The sequence below is a fragment of the Pipistrellus kuhlii genome, unplaced genomic scaffold, assembly GCF_014108245.1.
Source record: "Pipistrellus kuhlii isolate mPipKuh1 unplaced genomic scaffold, mPipKuh1.p scaffold_m20_p_9, whole genome shotgun sequence".
NCBI lineage: Eukaryota > Metazoa > Chordata > Mammalia > Chiroptera > Vespertilionidae > Pipistrellus > Pipistrellus kuhlii.
The window spans coordinates 61,478,222-61,503,161 of NW_023425595.1; the positions used below are offsets into that span (position 1 = coordinate 61,478,222).

A 24,940-nucleotide genomic window follows, 5' to 3' on the forward strand; every position below is an offset into this window, starting at 1 on the left:
TTAGATTCCTCTAAAGAAACCTCTCTCTCTCTCTCTCTCTCTCTCTCTCTCTCTCTCTCTCTCTCTCTCTCTCTCTCTCTCCCTCTCCTCTCTCTTTCTCTCCCTGATAAGAGTTCATATTAAATGATGGATTGTCTAAACAAGGTGATATACAAACAGATTAAATTTATGAACTTCACTAACATCACTTAAAGGGAAAATAATCTATCATTCCTAAAGCCCTTAATCCCAACGGTAGAACATATAAGTGAGAAAAAAATTAAGAAAAAAGGAAGCCTTCTTCCAGGAGGTAGAGTGGACTACCCCCTCCCCTTGAGTGTGAACATAGTGACTAACTTCTATCACACAGAGCATATAAAGGGGGATGGGGGGGACGACTATGGTAGAGAAACCTAGCAGACTCTGTAACTAACAAGCCAAGGTCAACATGACCAGTGAGAAGTCATGTTAATGTCCTGCATCCCTGATATGACAGTGAGAAGGGCACCTCACCTCTGTGACATTCCTCCCCAAACATTACAAGCCCCGTGTAATAATGAGATAAAGCCATCAAACCCAAGTTCAGTTACACATTCTGCAAAATTCTTAACCAGTAATCTTCCAAACTGTCAAAGTTATATTAGCAAGGAAAGACTGAGAAACTGCCACAGATTGGAACAGAAACAAGAGGCCAATGGGAAAACTCATGACATCCAATAAAGTCTATAACCTAGCTAATAATACTGTACCAATGTTCATTTCTTAGTTTTGGTAAATATATCATAGTTACACAAGATTTTAACAGAAGGGGAAGCTGGGTGAAGGTTATCCAGAAATTCTGTGTACTTTATTTTTGCAATATTTCTGTAAATCTAAAATTGGTTCAAAATAAAAAGCTAAAAAAAAAATACAAAAACTGCAAGTGGGGTGGACAAAGTCATCAATGCTGAAAATGTGCCAAACTAGTGCTGATATGGCATTGCTCTTTGGATGTAAGATATACCTCTTCAAATGTAAGATTAAAAATTTGTACATCATTAAACCTGAATTAAAAATTTTAAAAATGGCATCACTATCTTTGTCTAGAATTTATGCTATAATCTATATGAGAGATTGTCTGTCTTGTTCATAACTGTATCCCTATTGCCTAACTCAGGGTATTTGTTGAGTAAAAAAATGAATGAATGATGCTGTTTTGGGCTTTGTTCACAGATAATTAGATAAACTCAATCTTTGAATTATTGGATTTTACAATCTAATAAGATATATATACATATATAAGTATTTTATATAAAACATTTATAACTTATGTATTATTTATAAATAAACCTGAGAAATCTAAGATTTACATATAAAGTATATGAATATGTATATAAAACATGCACACATTTAACTAGATAAAGCATAATAACAATATTAAATCAATCTGAGGAAAAGAGAATTTTGTCCGTTGGGATTTTGGCCTATTTTTGTTCACTGCCGTATCCTTAGCCCCTAGAACAGGCTTGGCATTAGCTGACACTCAACAAATATTTGTTCAGTGGATAAATGGGTCAGGCTCACGTACAAGCCAAGGAGGCGATGCCTCACAGTTCCTTTCAGGTGAGTGTGTCGGAAGAGCAGTGTTGCTGCAGAGAAGCGCTCAGTCTCCCAGCCTCAAGGCAAGTTGGCATGTGCAGTGTTTGTACTAAATGTTCCCCTGAGATGCCTTCGAGATCCTCCCACTTTGCCTTCCACGGCCTTTCAGAATCCACCTTGTGCACAAAGGTCTGACTGTGTTTTTATCCAAAGGCAATAAAAGAAATACCACTCCGGAAATGTCTCCACACACTCATTTCCACATGGCAATTTGTATTGACTTGGTGAAGAAATTCAACGGAACTTTGCAGAGTGGAACTGTATCTGAGAGCCCCCAAGCAAAAATTTTAAAATGAGTCCCTTTTACCCTTCTGAATTTCCAAATAAACTCCTCTCCAGAGAAGGACTTCTCTTGTGTGTGTGTGTGTGGGGGGGGGGGGGGGGGGTGCACATGGTATTTCTGACCATCTGCCTATGAGCTTTTAATTGAAGCATGGCTCTTAACACAGCATGGATAATTTCTCTACTTCAGACACCCTCAAAGTATAGCCTGCAGTTACAAAGATGAAACACAATTGTGTACATAGAAATCTGTCTGGGAAGCCAAAGGCAATTAACTGTGCTTTTTATGCCTTAGAATCGCAACCTCAAACATTTCTGTTGTTCTCTTCCAGGCACTCCCATTATTACAGACTAAAATGAAAATGAAGTGTCTTCTCTTCACATTGCCACTATACTTAATGGGGAAGGGGGAAGTGGTTTTAGTGGGCTAAGGTCTCCTTTATCTACCTTGTTACTTTGGTTACTCATGGGAAAGAACTTGGTGGAAGAATTTATCTCTGGGATAGACCCAACAGCTACAGAGAAGGCAATGTGAGAAACACCCAACAGTCCACCCAGCCAAAACTAACTTTCTTTTTCTCTCACCACAGATATTACAATTGCCAATATTCATTTTTAGCAAGTCACTTCCTTGTTTCTGAAAACTTGAATAAAGATATTATCTGAGTAGTGATGACAAGGAGAGTTGGTTGTCAAATTAGCCAGCCAGTCATTTAAAAAGATCCTGAAGGGAATTGGATATGGAATGATGCATTGGTTAGATTTTTTTAATTATTATTATTGATTTCAGAAAGGAAGTGAGAAGGATAGGGAGATATAGAAATATTATGAGAATCATTGATTGGCTGCCTCCTGCACACCCTCCACTGGGGATTGAGCCAGCAACCTGGGCATGAGCCCTTGACTGAAATCAAACCCAGGACCCTTCAGTCAGCAGGCTGATGCTCTATCCACTGAGTCAAACCAGCCAAGGATCATGGTTAGATTTTGATGACAGTGATGGTGGTGATGATGCTAATAATAGTGATGATGGTGTTGATAATGGTGGTGATGACAGTGATGATATTGTTACTGATTATGGTAATGATGATGGTATTGATGGTGGCAATAGTGATGGAAGAGAATTGGCAGTAAAGCTAATAATGATAGAATTATACATTTCAGAAGAATGCATTTATGTCACCATGATAAGCACTCTTCATTAATTATTTGTCTTTTGTCACATTAACTTTCATATGTCTTTTATTGTAGATGAGAAAAACTAAAGATGAGATTAAGAATTTGCCTAAACTCACCCACCAAAGATTTAGAATGGTGCCCTCGCTGAACATCCTGTTTATTTCTAGAGTTCGGAAGCAGCTCCAAGGTCCTTGCTAAGGTAGAAGCACACCATGAAAGGAGGAGAAAACAAGGCATCTTCTGATTTAACCACTTGGCCTCAATTCCTCTCTGTTCATGTCACTATGACAGTAGCAGACCCCAAATTGACTTCTCTCCCACATCTGATAAAGAAATACAAAGGAAAGGACAAAGACACATCTTCGTGAACATGGCTAAAGCTGCTGGGTGAAGAATGCCCTTTTCCATGGAATTTTCTTTTCTTCTTTGGGAAGGGAGGATAGCTTAGCCATGCTGGGTCCAGTGTCCTCAAGAAAATTAGAAATTTGAGAAAAAGACCAGGAGATGACTAAGACACAGTTAATGATATGCTCTATTCACCTCCCACAATCTCATTGTCAACACTGAACAATCCACATGTTTTGCCATCATTTCATGTGTTATTATCTCATGGTATTACCTTGGTATTTTAATTTATTGTTTCATTCATTTGATCTTTCCAACTAGACTGCTAACTTTTTGTAGACAGAGACCGTAATCCCATTTTCAAATGCATCATGTCACCATGTCCCTGCACAATGCTGGCCATGTTGTAAGTGCCTAATACATATTTGTAGTCTGATTTATTTATTTATTTATTTATTTATTTATTTGAAATATATTGTATTGATTTTTTACAGAGAGGAAGGGAGAGAGAGAGCTAGAAACGACGATGAGAGAGAAACATTGACCAGTTGCCTACTGGGGATGTGCCCGCAACCAAAGTACATGCCCTTGACCGGAATTGAACCCGGGACCTTTCAGTTCAAAGATCGACACTCTACCACTGAGCCAAACCGGTTTTGGCTGTAGTCTGATTTATTGATGTGCCTCAAGTGTAGTCAGGATCAGATATTGGGGACTTGGATGGACACTGACTTCACATCTTTAAGCAAGTTGCTTAACTTCTCTGTGCCTCAGTTTCTCATCCATAAAATTTGGATAACAATTGTACCTACCTTGTTGGGATTCAGTGAATTAATACATATGAAACTCATAGAACAATGTCTGTACATGATAAGAATTTAATAAAAGTAATTATTATCATATTATGTACTTTATATATTATTAAACATATAGTATCAGTATACACACAGGATACCATACATACATTTATATAGTTATATCATATAAGTATAAACTATACATATAATATACAGCATATTGCTATTATATAGCATATTATTATATGCAGTATTATTAAAATAAATATATTAAAGTAGTCTATAGTAACACCGAGGAAAAAGTGATTATGTCTGGCAAGGTGGGTTCAAGAAAGATATAGTTATAAGACAATGAAAGAGTCACTTTTGTTGAAAGCTAAAATATGCTAACTCCTTTATAATCATTATACATTATCTAATGTAATCTTCATGGAGCCCATGAGTGGATAATATTTACCACACTTTGGGTGAGAAAACTAATCCTCAGAGAGGATAAGTAACTTGCACAGCAGTCTATACAGCAGTCCATGGTGGCACCAGAATCTGCATCCGGATCAGATTGCCTCCAGAGTATAAATTCTTAACCACCATGCCTTATTCTTCAGGACAAAGGGCTTTTGATGCAGACCAGAAGGGCAGGGAAAGTGTGTGTGGGAATTAGGACAGGGAGGGACATGGAGGCCTCAACAACCAGGAGACTGCTGTGGCCAAGAGGCTCTGTCATGGTAAGTGAACGAATGCTAAAGCCCTTCCACCCGGATCGGTGCGGGGCTCACATAATACTTAGCCGTCCTGTCTGGAGCCTTTGAGCTCATGTTTACACCAGATGGGTATCCCGGATGACAAATGCAAATGGCTGTGCACGTCACCTGGGACCACACCTGATTAATGGGGTGGCAGAGGCAAGAAATCATCCCCTTCTTATCTCTGTCTCTTTCTGCTCCCACTTCTGTTTGCATGTTGGTTATTGAGATAAAAATTCCCGTGGCCTGACCAGAGTCCCATCCGCCTGATTCACTGGCCCTGGGAAAGACTCTGAGGACAGGGGCTGGGCGGGGAGCACCTCAGGGAAGGCTCCCAGCACAGTGAGTGGAGAAGCAGGCTCTCTGCTGGCAGAGTCAGGCACTTCTGGTGACTGGCCAGGCCAGGCCTGCACACTCCAGGTGGGTCTTCAACATCCTCACCTCCACCCACTGAGAAAGGATTTCAGACAAGGATAGGTACATAGCTGGGCTTAGTCAAAAAAGAGCAGCTTTGCCGAAACCGGTTTGGCTCAATGGATAGAGCGTCGGCTTGGGGACTGAAGGGTCCCGGGTTCAATTCCGGTCAAGGGCATGTACCTTGGTTGCGGGCACATCTCCAGTAGGGGGTGTGCAAGAGGCAGCTGATTGATGACTCTCTCTCGTCGATGCTTCTAATTCACTATCTCTCTCCCTTCCTCTCTGTACAAAATAAAAATTAAAAAAAAATACATTAAAAAAAAAAAAGAGCAGCTTTGCTTTCATTCATTTATGCCTGAGGCTGGGAAGTGCAAAGAGAGCCTGGACAACTTGGAGACTCTTCCCTCACCAGGAAATTGTACCCTATGAGAAATGAGAAAACCTTAATGACATCATCATGCATGCATTCATTGTCAAAAAGCATTTATTGAGAACACTATGTGCCAGGCACTAAGTGACTATAGCGATGTATAGAGGTGAATATAACCCCTACACCCTAATGAGAGGGGTTTCGAGTAAATAAATGTGGAAGACAATGGGCTGCATGCTTGATGGAGGGAAAATGGAAGCTATGTGAGAAAACAAGAGGGGCACCCAATAGCCAAGGGAGGGTGGATAGGGGCGGGTGCAGTGACCTCTGAGTTGAGTTGTGAAAAGTAAGTGGGGATTAGAGTTACCTGAGGGAAGAGGAAAGATAACACGTTTCAGGAGGAAGGTTTACCAAATCTTTATCAGTTATATTGTAGTTAAAGAAAATGAAGGTATTCCCATTCAACAGATAATATCTCCTCTAACAGTTGTGGAAGAGGTGGTGGAAGAAAGGTTTTTGCAGATGAAGGGAGCCAGAAAAGGATGACTAGATACATCCATGGGGCACACCTGGCTCCCCCATGTCAGAGTCCTCTTCCTAATGGGGTCTCAGTTGGATTCGGATAATGTCCTCTCTTTGGGGTGGCTACAGAAGAAGTGCTGTGTGAAAAGCAGTTTTATAAACAATTTGATGTAAATTATTTCATTTGCTCAACCTGTTTTATAAATGAAGAACTTATATAAGGGTAAGTGACCCAGTGTCACATGCCCCAGAAATGGAGACCTAAAGAAGGTCACGGGATTGGCCAGTGAAAACAACGGGAGTTGAACATGGCATATCCCAACTCTAAGTCTTAAGTCAGGAGATTGCTCTGATGTCAAGCCTGCTGCTAACTTGCAGTAGGATCTTGGATTAGTCACTTACATTGACAAAGCCTTAATTTCCTCATTGGTGAGTGAATCAATGAACCTTTCTGAAACTCTTCCTCTCAATTTGTAGTGTCTTAGAAGGGAACTTGCACCAACAATATCCCTCACCCTTAAGTGTTCCTTGATCAAAGATTTAAGAATTGCCACTTGGGAACCATCCCACAAACCTTTTAACCCAGATATGAAGCTTTAATGGGAAATATTTTAGATGGCTTTTCCTGCATTTCAATACCCATATAAGGTTTGAAAATTCTCCTAAATAAACACATTTACCTTAATAAGTATTGACCTAGAGTACATGCAAGAAAGGATGATGTGTAATGAGTAGAAAAGACCAAAAATTTGCTCAGCAACCAACAAATTGTGTGCTCTTGGTCAAGGCCTCTTTGTCTCACACAGACTCAGTTTGTTCATCTGCAAGCTGAGGTGGTTGGAATAGATGATCATTAAAGTCCATTGAATGTTTCTAATAATCCCTACCTCATAGAAATAAGCAATTGCCTCCTCAATAAATTGACTTTATTTCCTAGTAAGCTAGTGGACCATGGACTACATTTTGAGTAGCGAGAATGCAGAGTACATGGCATGCGTTACTTTGTTCATTGTCTGTCTCTCCCAACTAAAATGTAAGCTCCGTGAGGGCCAGAACTTTGTCTGTTTATATTCCCTAGCACTTATATCACTGATGGGCACAAAATGGATGTAAAATAAATTTCATTCAGTGAATGAATGAGGAATTCTGAGTGTATGGAGCAGGAATGGTACAAACCCAGAAAGCCATCTACTAAAAGTCCTAGAAGTTGAAGTGAAATCCAATGGGATGATTTCCTGAAGCAGACAGAGAGGCAACAAGCCACAGAAGGCAGCAGGGTTACATCAGTTCAGCTAAATCTAGTCATGATTTAAAAAATAAGTTGGGCTAGCTCTGAGAGGTGAGGTCCAGGATCTAAGAAATGTGATGGACTGGAAAGCTGAAGCAAAGGCAAAAGAGAAGTGAAAAGTTTCAAGAAAATTGCTTTAGTAGTGACTGAAATGTTCAAAGCCCACATATGGTGTGGAGGTCACAAGACACAGAGTTGGGAAAAACAAATGACATTCATTTCAACCCATCTTGGAACTTCCTAATTTTAGAATATCTAATGTTTTCTATCTACTGCATTGGATTTATTTTTATCTACATTCATTTACTTCTAGCTTAAAAGGTATTCCATAATTCAACTATTCCAGTATAATATGATAATTTCATGGTATATTGTCTACCACATTAACATCAATGTGGTTTTTCTGATGATGATGATTATGCCCATTTCAACTTTCAGAAGGATTTTATAAAATAGCAACAACAACAATAAATAATATTTAACACATGGTAAGCTAAGTGTTTAGCTTACCATGTGCTAACCACTGCTCCAGGGACTTCACAGATATTAACTTATTTAATCCTTCCCACAATCTTATGAGATAGCTGCCATTATCATCTCCTCTTCATGGGGGATAAAATTTAATTCCAGGGAGGTTAAGTCCATGTTTACTCAGCCAGCAAGTGGCAATATATACTATAAAACAAGCAACACATTTTTTAAGAACAAAGTCATAAAAGGAGGAAAGGAGGGTGCATAGAAACTAATTTGATCAGAAAACTTGGAGAGAGAATACTGCTAAAACTCACCACAAAACTAAGCTATGAGCTTCCTAGCAACCCAGGAGAAAAGGACAATGTGAAAAGGCTTACCCTCTGGCAAACAATGAGAAAGCCTTGTGAGACAATATTCCATGAAGTTGAAGTGAAACATTAAAGGAGAGTAATCAATGTAAGCAATGATGCTACTCCAGAGAGCAGAGTCAAACAGAGAGAAGAGCAGAGGAAGAGGCAGGAGGGGAAAGTAGACTGAGATAGAAAAAAGGTCAACAACAGAGGTGGGTGAGGTAGAGACTAGAAAGGGGAGGCCAGAGGTTCCAAACACAGAGAAGGCAGGAGTCAGAATAAGCAGTAGATACACAGTAGGGGTGGCACCAGAGAAAATCAGAAAATGCAGGATTCTGATAATCAGGTCTTTCAGTGCCTTGCTGCCCAAAGTGTGGTCTTTAGACAAGTAATATCTGCACTACTTGGGAACTCGCCAGAAATAGAGAATTTCAGGTCCACCCAGTTCCACTCAATTTGAATCTGCATTTTTTTTTTTCAAACAAGAGCCTCAGGGGGATTGAATGTGCATGCAGGTTTGAGAAGCATTGCTGTAACATAGATTTTGGTGAATTTCCACACAGCAATGGACTCCAGACACACACCAGGCAGGCCACATCCACAATCCCTTGCGATCCTCAGAAGAATCATGCAATAAAGATATTTTTTGTACCCACATTGCAGCTGAGGAAATCGAGGCCCCCTGTCATAGTCGCACAACTCATGAGTGGCAGAGCTGGGGTGTATTCCCAAATCAATTTGCTTCAAATATAACGTTTATTGATGTTTCAGTGGAAGTCCATCCTAAGGGTCTGAGAAAGGAGTGGCCTGGCCAGGACATTGTCAGAGAAGCTGCTGGGGGCATGTGTCAAAGGGTGTCACAGTGAACAACAGAGGAAGGTTCCTGCAGTTCATGAGAAGAAAGAGGAAAGGTGTGAGCAGGTATAACTTAAGTGTTGTGGAAAGATACAACCAGGGCCTTCTGAGAGCATTACAACATTGGCCCTGAATTCATTTCAGAAACAAGTCCTTCTGATGCTGGGACAGGGGACGAAGCTCCTGCCAGGACATGCTGCCCTCCTCCCAGCACCTGTCCCTGTCCCCTGCCCTCCCCAGGCTCAGCTAGTGACAGGGGTGTGCTGTCCTTCCTTTCCGTTCCAAAATGTCAGTGTGGGAGCAAACAGAGAGTGAACGCTTCTTTCATGTGCCAATTAGTCATGCACCACTTGTAACAGTTCTTGTGTGTGTGTGTGTGTGTGTGTGTGTTGCATGCTATTTTACTTTTTTCTTTTTTTGAGATTGATCTCCCCACATGATTTTTATTAAATTCCATGTGAGCTGAGACTATCTTGCATTTAACTGGATTCCCCAGAGCACAGAGCAGACACATAGTGTGTATTTAAGGAGGTTTTTGTGATGGATTCCCCCTTCCAGAGTGGAAGACAGCCCAGCCTTTCCCAGGCCCCTCAGGCTGCCTTAGGGAGAGGAGGCAGGGTGGAGGTGCCTAGTTCTGATGGCTAAGGGGGCCCATCCCCAGGGCTGCCAGACAGTCCCAATTGACCTCCCCACCCATGGGACGTCCCCATCGGAGGCTCCGGGAATCCCTGGTGTGTCTTCCCCTCCACTTTCATCTTCGTGGGAAACGGCAACATCACCACACGTGGGTGTGTGGTGTGAAGACATGAGGTGGGGTTCTCGCCCAGGCAGCCGTTTTGCTGTGTTGTTTTCCTGCCTCTTCCTGAGGAGATAAGATCTGGACAGGCTTGTGGTTCTCTTCCACCAGCCCTCACAGGCAACAAGCAACCAAGTTCCCATTTCTCACCCCCTTTCACTATCTATAATGAGACCTGGGTCACTTGAAAGCAGCAGTAAAGAAAAAGGCAACTTCCCAGAACACAGAGAGATCAACGCCTCAGCTTCCCTTTCTTCTCAGAAGATCTCCAGGCAAAACTGATTTGCATGGGCTGCCAGGCAATTCGCTACCTCACAGTGGGAGACTCAAGCCTGAGGTTGCTAGGGATGCTGCCACCTTCCCCAGCCCTAGGGGGTGGTAGGTGAGTACTTAAAAGAGAACTAACTGTGGGGGTCATTGGGGGAGAGGAGAGGGGCAGACTGCTCTGGGAAGACAAAAGAATACAAAGTCTTATATCCTCTGAGAGGGAGAAATTGCTACAAAGCATAAATGGCTGTGCACACAAACCCGGCTTCCTACCCGGCTCTGAAATCCAGGTGCCCTGAATATGGACTAATGGCTCTGGAACTCAGGTGGAAGCGGAAGTGAGGACCATCTGCCTCACCTTCAGTGCAGAGTGCAGAATTAGCCCCGCTCAACTTCCATCACTCCTTACTCATCCATGCCTTCTTCTTCTCCTTCATTCCTTGCTAGGCTCCCTCATGTTATACTCTGGTAAAACCAATCATCTTAATGCTAATGTTTCCAAGAAGTCAGAGAGAGTGAGCATAAAAGCTAGCAGCCTGTAGAGAGCTTGAAAGGGCAGAGGTAGAAGAATTAGATATTTTTCCCTTTTACTTAAAGAGAATCATGTCCTGCCCTGGCTGGAGTGGCTCAATTGGTTGGAACAATGACCTGAACACCCAAAGGAAAGAATCACACCCTCCTGACCTTAGGTCCCAGAGGCCAGGCTCAGGGGTAGGGAGAAAGAGAGATTGGGATTCTTTATGCATCATTTCCTGGTGTGAAATAGTGCTGGGACAAGGAAGCAGGTATGCTTGTGGTTCTATGTGACAAAATGATGGCCATCCAAGTGGCCAGCCCATCAGCTTCCTAAGACACATCCACATGAAACAAGTAAGAGAATCTGGCCTTCAGAATGGATGTGCAGTCCTGAGGGGGAGGGGATATAGAGAAGCCAAAGGCCCAGAGGTTAGAAATACAATGGAATACAGCAGCTCCTTTGTTGTTAAGTTTCAGGATATTTTCCATTCTGGGAAATCAAGGATATCTAGATATTAATACACAAGAGCTTAAAGAATGTGGGGAAGAAAGATTTGGGTGTTACTGGTGGTATATTCTGGTTGGGAAAATGAGGTTATATAGACTGAGTCTAAGGGACTCTGTTGGTTCCTTTCTGGGATCCTAGTTCAAAAGTACTGAGTTCCGCACTCACCAGTTTGGCTCAGTATATAGAACATCAGCCTGGGTTCAATTCTGTCAAGGGCATGTAACTTGGTTTCAGATTCCTTCCCTACCTGGGTTCTGGTCAGAGCTCATGCAGAAAGCAACCAATTGATGTATTTCTCTCACATCTATGTTTCTCTCCATCTTTTTCTCTCTTTTCTACTCTTCCTAAAAATCAATGGACAATATCCTTGAGTAAGGATTCAAAAAAAAATTTTTTTTTAAAGAACTGAGTTCCTCTCTGACTCTCTCTGACCTCGTTATACTATTACATTTAACCCTAGGTAAGGTGTGCCTCCCACTTGAGGTCTCCCAGATCTGGGGGGCTCTGGCTTTCTGAGATTAGGTCAGAAGAACAGATTTGAGAAACCATTATCACGCCAATGGAAAGAAATAATTAGGGGTAATTCTGGTGGATGCAGAGCACACCTTGGTTCTAGTTCAATATCCCAGCACATCCTGGACCTCCCAAAAGGCACAAAAGGTATATGCTAAGGCAGGACACTCTATTAAAAGTACAGGTTTGGGGATCAGAGCCCTTGAATTTGTATCCTGGCATCACCACATACTTTGTGACCTTGGCAAAGCCATTTGACTTCTCTCCACCTCATTTTCTCACATGTAAGAAAGGAGTAATCGTGGTCCTTGATAGGACTCGATGAGATGCTATGTATGCCTGGCACAGTGCCTGAGCAGTTTAAGTGCTCAATAACTAATAATCCCCCTGATTTCTGTATTTCTATTATCATTGCCCCTTCACCCCCCTGCCCCCCGCCCGTCCCAGATCAGTAATCTCACTGGGCCTGCAATGAATTATTTTAGAGCAGTGAGGAAGCCAGTCCCCCCTTCCCCAAGTCCCAAGCTCTTGAGGATGTCATCTGAGGGGCTCAGGCCCCGGGCAGTGAGCCTACATTTTGGACAGAGTTTGCTAACTCCAACAACTCTCCCTTAGACTCTAGGACTGAATCCAGCTTTTTCATAGACTGAGACATTAACTATAAGAACTTGCCTTTGTCGAAGTTTTATCAACTCTGATTGAAGAACTGCATATCATATTAAGCAGCTAGGTTCCTGACTAGGTTTCTGCCAGTCACTGCTTCGCCTGGCTGCCTCAGCTTCTCTTCCTCTTCCTCTTCCTGTACTCTCTTTGCTGATCTGGACTCAGCATGGTATTCTTGTCACATGGTCATCGCCCAGGTGAGCTCAGCTCAGCGTGAAACAAACAGCTCATCCGAAGGCCCCACGCATCTGCAGAGGGGGAGCCGGCCCTCCTCGGTCTCCTATCCGCTCACAAGTGTCTCTTTCGGTTCCATCTCACAACAGCCAGGCAGAAAGGGTTTTTACCATGTTTCCTCAAAAATAAGACATCCTCTGAAAATAAGACCTACTTACAGGTTTCCTTCTGAGTGAAATATAAGGCATCCCCCTGAAAATAAGGCCCCCCTAGGCTAAACATGAGAGATTTGGTCCACTGATTCTGAAAGAAATGGAGTCACAAAAAATTCACCAGGAAATTCAGGAATTTGATTGTTATGATGATGTTCCAGAAGATGATGACATGATTGTCATTGAATAAATGAGTAAACTCTTGATATTGTAGGATTCACAGTTTGTCTGGTTTGTGTTGACAACTACCGTACTACCGTACCATATACAGGTAATAAATTTCCTTTATTTTCATTTAACAATAAATGTGTACTATATTCTTCTTCATGGAAAAATAAGATATCCCCTGAAAATAAGACCTAGCGCATCTTTGGGAGCAAAAATTAATATAAGACACCATCTTATTTTCGGGGAAACAGGGTATCTAAACTCCTGCAGTCCCCCAACAGGGAGCACCAGCGGCCTCTAACTCTATGGGAGCTGGGTGGTCGGCGCCCACTCCCTCATCGCACTGTCTGGGGGTCAGTCGTTCAGCTTTAACAGGTGTCTGGTACAACCTGTTTTCAAAAGGCTTGCATGTTTGTTATTTGTTTGAACTTCAGTTTTAGATCCATTTGGGTGTTCTCCAGAGGAAAGCCACGCTCACTTGGCATTCAACCATCCCCACTCCCACGCTCCTCCTTACTCCCAAGCGTCTTGAATCCCTGCTGAACCAGCTGCCAGTTTGTGCATCTGAGGCTTTTTTCGTGTTCTTGGGCCATGAAGCGTATTTTATAAACACACGGTCAGTTTACACTGCCTGGGAACTTAGGGGCTTTCCTCTTACGGGAAACAGCTGTGGGGAGCTTGACCGACCTTTGCTTTGTGGAGAGTGAGATGTTGCCTCTGATCATACACGTGGGGCAGGTGCACTGGCTGAGATCCTGCTGTGATGCCTGAGGATTCTCCCAGGAACCCTGAGAAGGGAAGCTCGTTCTGCTCCCCTCCCCCACTTCCAGTTCAATTGCTCAGAAATGACTTTGCATACTACAAGCCTCACATCTGCTCATCTGTATGCTGTCTGCCAGTAGCACCTTCCATCAGCTGTGGGCCTTCGAGGTCACAGAACCATGGAATCTTACAGTTTCCAGAACCATGGAAACTTCAAGAAAGTCATCACCCAACAAACTAGATGAGCACTTACTCTGTGCAAACTACTGTGCCAGATTCCATGGGTGGAGGAAAGTGAACATGACCAAGTCTCTGCCTTTGTAGAAGCAACAGGCTTCTAGCTCTGCCATCACCTCCATGAAGCCCTCCATGACCTCCTCAGACAGCCTCAGGTGTCTTCCTTTTTGCTCCTATATCCTTTCGCTGACCATGGCACCTACAGGCTGCAGTGAAATGAGCTTTATGTATTTCTTCCTCATAGAATGTGAACCTCCAGAGGGCAGGACCACCTATAAAAGGGAAATAAGATAAGAGGAGAAATGCTTTATTTATTAGCCACCAATAAAGGTAGATATATGGATAAAAATACAAACAAGATGAGGTTGATGGCTGCTGGAAGAGGAGAAAACTGGGGAAGCCAGAGAAATACCACTGATCTTGAGACTCCATGAAGTCAGTCAAAATGATATTATCTCAGCTACTGCTTTCTTGACCCTTCCACAAGCCTCTGCTCTGTCTGGAGAAGGTTGTATTCCTTTGCTGGAATGGCCATAATAAAGACCGGGTGGTTTAAACCAGAGATATTTATTTTCTCACAATTCTGGAGGTCGGAAGTCTAAGATCTAGAGGTTGGTAGGATTGGCTTCTTCTGAGGACCGTTCTCATTGGCTTGCAGATGACTGCCTTCTCCTTATGTCTTCTCATGGTCTTTCTTCAAATCTCTTCTTATAGGAACACCAGTCATATTGGATTAGGGCCCACCTGCACAACCATATTTTATCATAATTATCATTTTAAAGACTCTTTCTCTAAATACGGTCATATTCTGAGGAACTTCAACATATGAATTAAAGATGAGAGGAGGAGTGAGGGGGGCGGGGAAGAAGACCCTTCTGCCCATAATAGAGGTCATCAGCACTGGTGCTCACAGAGGCACCAGAGGACTCCCGATGAAAGCCACAGCCAATCAATCCAGGATCCAAGGGGAGAGACAGGCCTGTGACTATCTCCCTTCTTAGCTGATGCTCAGCTCTGGAGACTGAAAGCTTCATCCAGGCCTGGTGACCAACCGTAAACATGTTTTGTCATCTGCATTTCCTTCATGGGCCTCCTCGGCCCTTCCCTGCCCCACAGCATTGGTGCTATCTGAGGTTTCTGTCATTGAGCCAGAGCAAGAGAAGGTATCAATGTGGAAAAAGTAAAGAAACATGTCTCCCTTGGCAGTAGGATGGTAAATAACATCGATGGGGGCAGTTTCCAAGGAGAATTACTGGCTTGCTTCCCAAGCTCATAAGCAGAACATGGGAAAAAGGTCCAAAAGCCCTGGCTAGATGGAGGAGAGCCAAGCCACCAACAAGTGCCAGCAGCGGGTTGCTGACTGCCAGCCAGATCCCTGGGCTGCTAGACAGGAACCAAGATAGAGCAGGGAGAGAGGCCTGGCAGCAGGACAGCCTTCCCCTCAGCATGGCCCCTGCCGTTGGCTTCTGCAGGGTCTTAAGTCCTCAGCAACCTCAATTCCCAGGGTTGTTCTTCATCAGTGGGTGCCAGTTGGCTAAATGTCATATTGGAAAAGCGTACAGGATGTGAGCTTCCAAATCAACCGACTCCTTGCAACAGACTTGGCTTAGCTTGGCTGCTCAGTGCTTAGACAGCAACGGGGGGAGGGGGGAGCGTTGCTGACTCAGCGAGAGGAGCCCAAGGACAGGCAGACGAGGGAGGGACTAGGAGTAGAGCATGCTCACTACAAACAACTGGAGGGGCCTAGAGATTAACAGAGCTCAGCTACAAGCTGCAATCCAGGTCTGTAGAGGAAGGGAGGCTCACAGGCAGGCATCTCCGCTGCCCCTGAGCCAGGTCTCAAGGTATAAAGTCCTGGAGGACTTGCAGAAACCAGATGCTCACTTCTTCAGCAGATGTTAAAACTTCGTCCCAAACCATCCATCACAAGCAATCATAGAAGGGTTCAGAGAAGGAAGAAATAGCACATTAGGTATGTTGACCTGAACACTCCAGCTTCCCCTCTTACCTAATGTTATCTTGATGCAGATGGGGAGATTTGACCTTATGTTTGGGTACATCATGATCTGAAAACTCTAAACTGGAATACTCAAGGATTATTTTGTTTCTAGTGAGCAGAGCTAGCCAAGGGATTTGCAACGATAAAATTCGGCTTTGTACTTGTGTATGCATAAGGGCAGATTGGGTGGACTCCCACTGAGCCACACATTCAATGATGTCTGCACAGCAAAGGGCCCATACAGGTCACCCAGGTTGCAGGAGAGAGAGAGTGAGGCTGGCTATGCAAGCAGTACTACACATAGGCCTACAGAAGGTGAGGAGGTTACAGTGATTTTTCTTGGTGACTTTGAGATTAAGCTCATGGGACATACAGAGCACAAAAGTTACTGAGGGAGAGGCAGGCTCCCCCCAACTCTGAAAATGTCATCACAAAAGAAGGGAGGTGGTCCCTTCTCCAGTCACCAAAAGAGAATCTACAATCTGGCAGGATTCTCCCAAACTGCTCCAAACTGATGATCTCTTCTCTGGCCCAAAGAGGAAGGAGGCAGAGAGGGTCCTCTTGGTCCCAGAGACCTTCAAAAAAGAGCTCCAGCAAATCAGAAATGACTTTGCATACTACAAACCTCCGAGAAAACCATCCTCCCGGGACCCTAATCTCAATCTCAGTTTTAATGTCTAAGGCACAAACATTTATCTCAGAGGCCAGCAGTAAGAGTAGAGTGCTTCTGGCTGGCCAGCGTGGCTCAATGGTTGAGTGTCCACCTATGAACCAGGAGGTCACAGTTTGATTCCCAGTCAGGGCACATGCCCAAGTTGTAGGCTTGATCCCTGGTGTGGGGTGTGTAGGAGGCAGCCGATCAACGGTTCTCTCTCATCATTGATGTTTAATTTCTCTCATATATATATATATATATATATATATATATATATATATATATATAAAAGGAGTAGAGTGCTCTGGATAAGACAACCCAGCCCCACTTCTGCCTGGCTTCTTCCTCACCTGCCCATGAGCAATGGCTTCCAGCCTCAGCCTCTCACATCTCCCGGCTTCTCCTCCTCCAAAGCCTGGACAAATACTGCACAGTCTCATCTCACACATATGTAGGACTGGCAGCTATCTCAATATTCTGCCCTCGGGCTGCCTAGGGCCTCTTCCAGCATAAACATTGAGGAGAGGGGGTCCCGTAGCCTCATGAGAGAAAGAAAACACAAGTCCGTCTGAGCCCAAGACCATCTGCAGGTGATGGATATTCATGCTGCTCACCCCACGCCCCCACACTGAGAGTCCTGGGAATACACACACACACACACACACACACACGTGTCTCCCTAAATGCTCACATGGCCACCACGGCTCTGCAGTGGAAGGATGTCTCCCTTTATCTTATCCTCGGCTCTTCCCAGCCTGAGGCTTGGGGTCAGGGGCATGAGAAGATGATCGCCTGAGTCCAGAGAAGCTGCTAACATTTGGAAACACTCTCATTTTGAACCTTTTGGCCTTTAGCTGCAGTAGACTGGCTGAGACCAGGACTGACCCCTCCCCAAGGGCTGTTCAGTGAGCATGGACAGGAGGCACAAGCACAAAGCACACTCAGGAACTCCAGGTTTCATGTGAGGCCCTCCTAACAGCCAGTCCCCAAGAGGAGCCCAGTGTGAGGGGTAACGGCAATTCTAGGAGGTAGATGCTGTGCGACCACACCCCTTCATCCCTTTCCCTCTCACCAAGACACCTTACATCAGGACATTCGTGCATTTTCTTTGTGTGCTTAACTGATCACCCTTCCAACAGTGGATTTCCACTGCTTTTTCCATCTGAGACTTCAGCAGTCCTTGACATGAGCTGGTTGCTCTCCAACATTTACAGACGAGAGCCTCCTTTGGCCACTTCTCAAATCCTTCCCCAGATCCCCAGACCTTCACCCTAGTGCCACAAGAGCAGGCACCACAGGGACAGAGCTCCCCCTGCTGACAGCTCGCTGTGGTGGCAGGCCCAGCAAGATTGTGGTTGAGCAGTTCTCCTAGTCACAGGTCTATGAATTTAGGTTCCTAGAACACCTTCTAACTCCCCTCAGTCCCCTCCCCAATAAGGACAGCGTTATCAGGGACATCTTGAGAAATTTTTCCCTTTATATCAGTGCCAGGGCTTCCCAGAAAACACAGGACTTCAGACCAAAATGACACCCAGCCCGGGTCCATTGCTGGGACAGACTGATGGGATGTGTTCCAGGGTCCTTGCCGCACCACGCTCAAACAATCAGGTGTGCCGGGCAGTTCAAATAAATGCCCCCGCTGACTGGCCTACCCCTCCCCAAAGGAATTCTTGGACACTTTACCCACCTCTCACCAAGCACAGCCCACAGCTTCTGAGGAACCTGTCCACTTCCCTCATATGAAATTATAGCCAATAATAGAATATACTTGGTTCTCAAAATACATGGCATTGAATCCTCAACTACAACCTCTCATAAAGCAAATGTCGCCATCAGATGAGGAAAGTGAGGCATCGAGGGATGAGGCAACCTGCCGGACAGACACTGGGAACCAGGAAACCTGAGGCTGGAGGTCGTGCCTGAAGAAAAGAACCTTCTCTCCTCCCCCTTGGCACTGAGTTCACCATAGGGACCCTCCCCAGATCTGCACAGCCTTAGAGCCACCAGCTCCGGTGGATCAAAGGCTTACTGCATAAACAGAATATCAGGGAACTGGCACAGTCTCACGGACCTGATGGGCCTCTCCCATCCTGCCCATCGCTATGAAATCGCATCTTCTGCGGGAGCCAGGAGAGGGGTCATTGGGGGGGGGTGGGATGCTGGAGGGCTTTGTGGGTTCAAACTCAGGGCATCTCCCATCACAGCCCAAGTCTTTACCACCCAGGTCTTCACCACTTGGCATGGAATTCACCTTCAGGTAGTTTTGGCTCTAAGACAAGTGCCAATTTGTTCACGTATATTAAAGTTGATTAATCAGCCCAACAAGCATAGCAGCAGCAACAGCAGCAGCATACATGAATGCTAATTGGCCTGAGAGTCATTCATCATCATTAAAGCTGTAAGGTGTGTGGTTACTAATCAACCTGGCTTGCAGATAAGAGTAAAAGATTTACCAGTCATGCAGGCATTCGCTTAGTAATTGAATAGATTTTTTACCTAGTATCTTCCAGAAGAAGACACTGTACTGTGTGCTTGAAAAGCTGAATAAAAAAGACCCCCTTAGTAGATCCAGATATCAGAAGGCCTCAAATAAAGGCAAACTGTGCCAAGTGCCATGGGAGTTACAAGCTGTTGGAGAGGGGATGATCGTGTTCCTTTGAGCAATCACGGAGGGCTTCTTGAAGGAGGTGAACTTTGAGCTGGACCTTGGGTGGAAGTAAAAGAGACAGAGATGATGAGGTATGCATTCCAGGGAGAACATGTACAGTGGTGAAAGCGGGGAAAATGAAGGGTAGTTTTGGGACGCTGTGAGGGTTCCTGGAAGGACGTAGCAGCATTTGTGTGTAGGGAGTGGTAGCATTGCTGTATATGTTAGATTCAGATTCTATGCTGATTATGGGGATATCCCAGTAAAGAAAACACAGGAAGTCCCTGAAATTGTGGACCCCACAGTCCCTCTAAGGATAAGGCTGAAGAGAAAGACTGGAGCACCCCCAGTTCTGCCCTTCTAAGAAGTTTGGGGATTTTCAAGTTGGCACTGGAGTTAGTGACCGTTTTAATACTGAAAGATTATGATCAAAGCCTTTTGGAAGTTTAATCTGGCCCCAGAGTATAAGACAAATTTAAGAAGAAAGGGGGGAAATTGAGAGTCAGTAAGGAAGCTATTGCAGTAACTCATCCACAGGTGGGAAGGAAAATAAAGGCATGAATGGAAGGGAGACTACCCAGGTAAACCATACACAATTGGGAACTAGCTGGATACAGAAGGCAGGGCAAGGAAAGCGTCAGGCTGATCTGGGCTCTGGGGCCTCTGTGACTTACGGCATGTTGCTGCCATTATCCAAACCAAGGAGTCCAGAGGAGCACACTGGGGTGGGAATGAAGATGATGAGTTAAGGTAGGGGATGCCCAGCATCTTGCCCACCAAGGAGGCGAGGAGTATTCTATTTAGAGAGATGAAAATAGCCAAGAAACCATGAAGACAGGGCCAGTGGGAAGGGCAAATAAGTGGGGGAAAAATGGTCAAGGAGGGCTAGATAGTGAGCAGTTACATTTCCTCAAGGCCCTAGCACCTACTGCTCTCTCTCCACGGATCCAAAGCTCTTTAAAAAGACACTTCCGCTTCTAAACACCACCGCAGAGCCCAGGAGACCAGGCAGCAGACAATCTACAGTAGAAATACGGTAGAATGTGGTGGGGATGTAGAGGGGATTTGGAGTCTAGTGGTGGTGAGTGGACCCGAGGTTTTCATCTCCAATGGTCCTGTAGCTCTGATACTTTCTCTTGGTTTCTGTTCTGACCGTGATTCTCTCTCCATGCTCCAGGGACCCTGACTCTTGGCCCAGAGATCCCAACTTGTCCATTTTCCCATTACTGCCTGAGCCCAGGCTGGCCCGCTTCCAGATGATGACCATCACTGGCGTCAGAAAGACAGATCAGAAAGGTGAGCCTTTTACTTCCTCTCTGCCCCATCTCCCACTACATCAGAGCAGGCAGGCCCAGGCAGGCCCAGGCAGGTCTGTCTGCACAGTGGCTCCCAGGCTGGGCCGAGAAAGAGTCACGTCCTCCATCCTCTGAGTTTACTCAGAGCGCCTGTGCCCTCGCAGAGCATGTGCTCTGGGACCTCACGGGACTCTGGGTGGCACAACCAGAACGTATCTCAGGCTTGCAGCGGCCAAAGGCAAACACCTTCGACTTGCTATCCCACCACCAAAGTCTCAAAACAAAATGAAAAATCGATTTCTCACGAAGGAGTTGATTTCCTTGGAGACCTAGCATCCCCTCAGTGGCAGGTTTTCGTCACAGATGGGTCAGAAAAGTCACCGCCACCTCCATTTGTCTGTTGGAACGTGTCTTTTCTCTCACAGTGCCGTTCAGCAAACCCTAGCACACTGGAGCTGAAAAGTAAAAGTCATGATTAAATGATGAGTTCTCCACAGCCCTGAGATTAGAAGAAAAGTGAGATCCAGTCACAGAAAGGTTCTTCTTTTTCCAGAAAAAGGCAGCCACAAAACTAAGAGGATCCTGAGCTGCAAAACTGAGCAGGAGCCTCCAGGAGAGGCCGGGAGAGAGGAGGTCACCAGGCCCCACGTAGCCTGGGGCCCAGACATCCGACTCTGCCCACTGCTCACCAAGGGCCCTTACCTCACCCAGGCGATATATGGCTACCTCCACATGAAAGGACAGAAGAATAAAAAAAAAAAAGGATTTTTTTTTTTTCTAATAAATATCCTTTTGCAGCTAATCCATCCTTTGTAACTTTCAGGCTTCATGGGGCTGGCGGCGGGCCCATCAGATAACAGCGCAGCTGTGACCTGAGAAACGTGAGAAGAGCAGATTAGGAAAGATGAAAAACATGTTTGGTAACTGTGTCTGTGGGGAAGTCCGAAGGGAGTCCTCAGAGGGATACCCTGACAGCTCAGGGACCCCAAAACCAATGCCACCCAGAAGCGGTGGCTACCCCGCCAGGTGGGGGTCGGATGTGAGGGCGCTGAAGGCAGGTAGCTAGCTGGTTGCTCTTACATTTCTGCACAGTCATTTGCTCCCTGAGCCTTCCTGAGCTGGCTCAGTGGAAAATGGCAACAAAATGACAAGGTGTCACTTCACAAACGGTACCTGCTTTCGGTGTTCCCCCACCCCCGGCATCAGGCTGAGGGCACACACGGCTCTGGGGGAGGCAGCATGCTCCCTTCCTCCCACCCCCCCTCCCCCATAGGGAGAGGGAGCTGACTAATGACCAGAAATAACCCTAGGTGGCCCAGCAAGTGCATGGGTGAAAGGGAGGTACCAGGACAGAAACCTCCTGAGTTAGGGCTGTCCTGCAAACTCTGGGTTCTGTATGGATGACGGGGTGTAGAATGGAAATTCTGGACTTCACTTATGATGTGACAAGGACTATTACATCCATGAAAGAAGAAGGTGGGGGAAGGAACTGAGTTTCTTGTTTATATTTAGCTTCCCTCCCTCCACCATCATCTATGTTTATATTCTAAAGAAAGATCCCCGAAAGCAGCCCCAGGATTTCTTCAAAGCCTACCCCAGGCTCCTCTACTTCTCTGGGCAGCCCTGTCCTGGGTGCTTTGTGGACCCCGCTGACCTACAGAGCTTCCAACTGGAGATCCTCCTGCTCTCCCACAAGGAACTGGAAACTGCTGGCTGGGGCTCTGAGAAGCATATGGGGGCAGCAGTGGAGAGATCAGGGGAGAACAGTCAGGCATCCACAGTCACTCATTATCCAGCCAATCATTGGCCCCGAGGCCCAGAGTCCTGGGGCCCAAGCCCAACGTGAAATCCTTTGTGTTTTGTTTGTTTTTTTACTCCCCTCTGCTATCTGGCCATCCTCTCCCAGGCAGTTACTCATAACCCCTGGCCATGGGGTGTCCAGGCAGTTCAGGAGAAGCAGGGTACAGGCATTCATTCTCTCCCTGAGGAGAGATACTAGTAAGAGAGGCCCAGCAGGAGAGGCCCAGCGGAGAGACAGGAAGAGCTCCAGGGCATCCCAGCTCTAACAACCAGGAAGACAGCACCGGGACCTTGGTAGCTCACGGAAGAGCAGTTCCTGTGATAGACACTAAATAACTACTTAGCACCAGTATAACATGTGAGATGGTGTTGATCGCATCTCCCTGATGATCAGTGATGTTGAGCATCTTTTCATGTCTGTTGGCCCTCTGGATGCATTCTGTGAAGGCATGTCTTTTCATGTTCTCTGCTTATTTTTTTTATTAAATTCATTTTGTCATTGAGTTGTGTGGGTTTCTTATATTTTTTGAATATTAACCCCTTATCAAATATATCCTTTGTGAACATAACCCAATCAATATGTTATCTTTTGGGTTTCTTTTTTTCTTAAAGATTTCCCTCCCTGTGCAGAAGCTTTTTAATTTGATGAAGCTCGTTTGTTTATTTTTGCTTTTATTTGCCTTGCTCCAGGGAACTTATAAAAAAAATATTATATATTTTTTTTACTCACACACACACAAGTCAGACTGATGTCAGATAGCTTACTGTTTTTCTTCTATGAGTTTTATTTCAAGCCTTACATTAAGTCTATAATCCATTTTGAGTTTATTTTTGTATATGGTGTAAGAGAGTGGCCTAGTTTCATTTTATTTATTTATTTACTTATTTGGCATGTCTGTCCAGTTTTCTCAACACCATATATTTAAAAAAAAATGTATATCCTTGCCTCCTTTTCATAGATTAGTTGATCATATAAGCCTGGGTTTATTTCTGGACTCTATGTCTTTTTTTATGCTGGTACCATGCTGTTTTGATTACTATAGCCTTATAGTATAGTTTGAAATCAGAGAGCATGATAACCCCAACTTTCATTTTCTTTCTCATGATGGATTTGGCTATCTGAGGTCTTTTTGTGGTTCTATACGAATTTTGGAATCATTTGTTCTAGTTCTGAGAAGAATGCCATTGGTATTTTGATAAGAATTGCATTGAATCTATTTGTATGGTCATTTTAACAATTACAAATCACCATTTTAGCCGTAAGTGTACAGTTTTGTAACCTCCAGTACATTCATAAAGTTGTGCCACCATCATCCTATTTAATTCCAGAATATTTTTGTGAGCCTCCAAAACAAACCCATGCCTTTAAGCAGCTGCAAGAACCTACTTCTGAGGTAGCACCTCCTAGTGACAAAGCTTAACATTACGCTCCCTGGAGAGACCAGCCAGTGTTTCAGAGCGAGTACTGACTGGAAGGTGCACTTGGAGCAATAAATGGGTAACTGGAGTGTTACTCTAATTTTGCACACAAGGAAGTAGAGTGTGGGAGATTAGGTAGCTTGCTCTGAGTCACACGCTAACTGATGAGACCAGGCTGTCTGACTCCAGAAAGGAGCAGGTACTTCCATCTGGAAGATAAAGGCTAGGAAGAAAGATGCTTTCTGTCTCCTCATTAATACTCAATACAGATAAGGTTTCCACAGATTTTCTGACCAAATCTGAAGATATTAGGAGCAACAGCCTATATGGAGCTTTGAACCAGACAGTTGTAGGAAATGAAATGGAAGCGCTCAAGAAGATTAGCAAATCTGCGAAAGTAATTATTTAAAGAACACAAGCCCACCTAATAAGGTCAAGAATTTCTGTAACAAATAATGGCATTTGCTGAGGGAAGTGCCTTGTGAGGCACAGGGAGAATACAAAGAAGCAGCTCCCCAATGCCACTTCTCCTTCAGCTGCTCCCGCTGAGTTTCTCACGTCTTCCAGATCATGTTCTCTCTTCAGGTCCCAACAGACAGCCTCGTGCCACTAAACATTTCTTTCCTGGCTCGGTGCTGTTGTTGTATTGTTTTGTTTACCATGGACAGTGCATTCTCCTCTCTTTTCGTTCCCCTAAATCCTACCCTCTCTGATTAGCACAGGTCTCAGTGCTCTTTACGGAATGCAGAAAACACATCATAACGACAGTGGTTAACACCCAGGGAGCCCTTGCTATGTGTCGCGCACTGCGCTAAACACTTTTCAGTGCGTGACCCTCACAAAGGAACCCAGATGAGACCTGGAGAGGTTGAAAACTTTACTCAAAATCCGCAAGCATTGGTGGCAGAATAGAATCTGGTATTTGTGATTCCAGAACCGAATCTCTGGCCATCACAGGATAGCCCGGCCACATCGGGAGCTAATTATGTCACACCTCCTGGCCTTTCCTTCCCATCACTCTACAAGCACTTCAAGGACAGGAGCCATGATGTAACAGCAGCCCAGGGCCT

At 44.7% G+C, this 24,940-nt stretch overlaps 1 protein-coding gene across 1 annotated transcript in view; it reads right to left on the reverse strand.

Moving 5' to 3' along the window:
- Positions 1 to 20,428: 20,428 nt before the first annotated feature.
- The window catches only part of BTG4 (BTG anti-proliferation factor 4), a 53,926-nt gene continuing 49,414 nt past the window's right edge, over positions 20,429 to 24,940 (reverse strand). The window contains exon 5 of the mRNA XM_036428671.2: positions 20,429 to 20,625. Coding sequence (XP_036284564.1) covers positions 20,429 to 20,625 — 197 coding nt within the window. The remainder of the gene's footprint in view (positions 20,626 to 24,940) is intronic.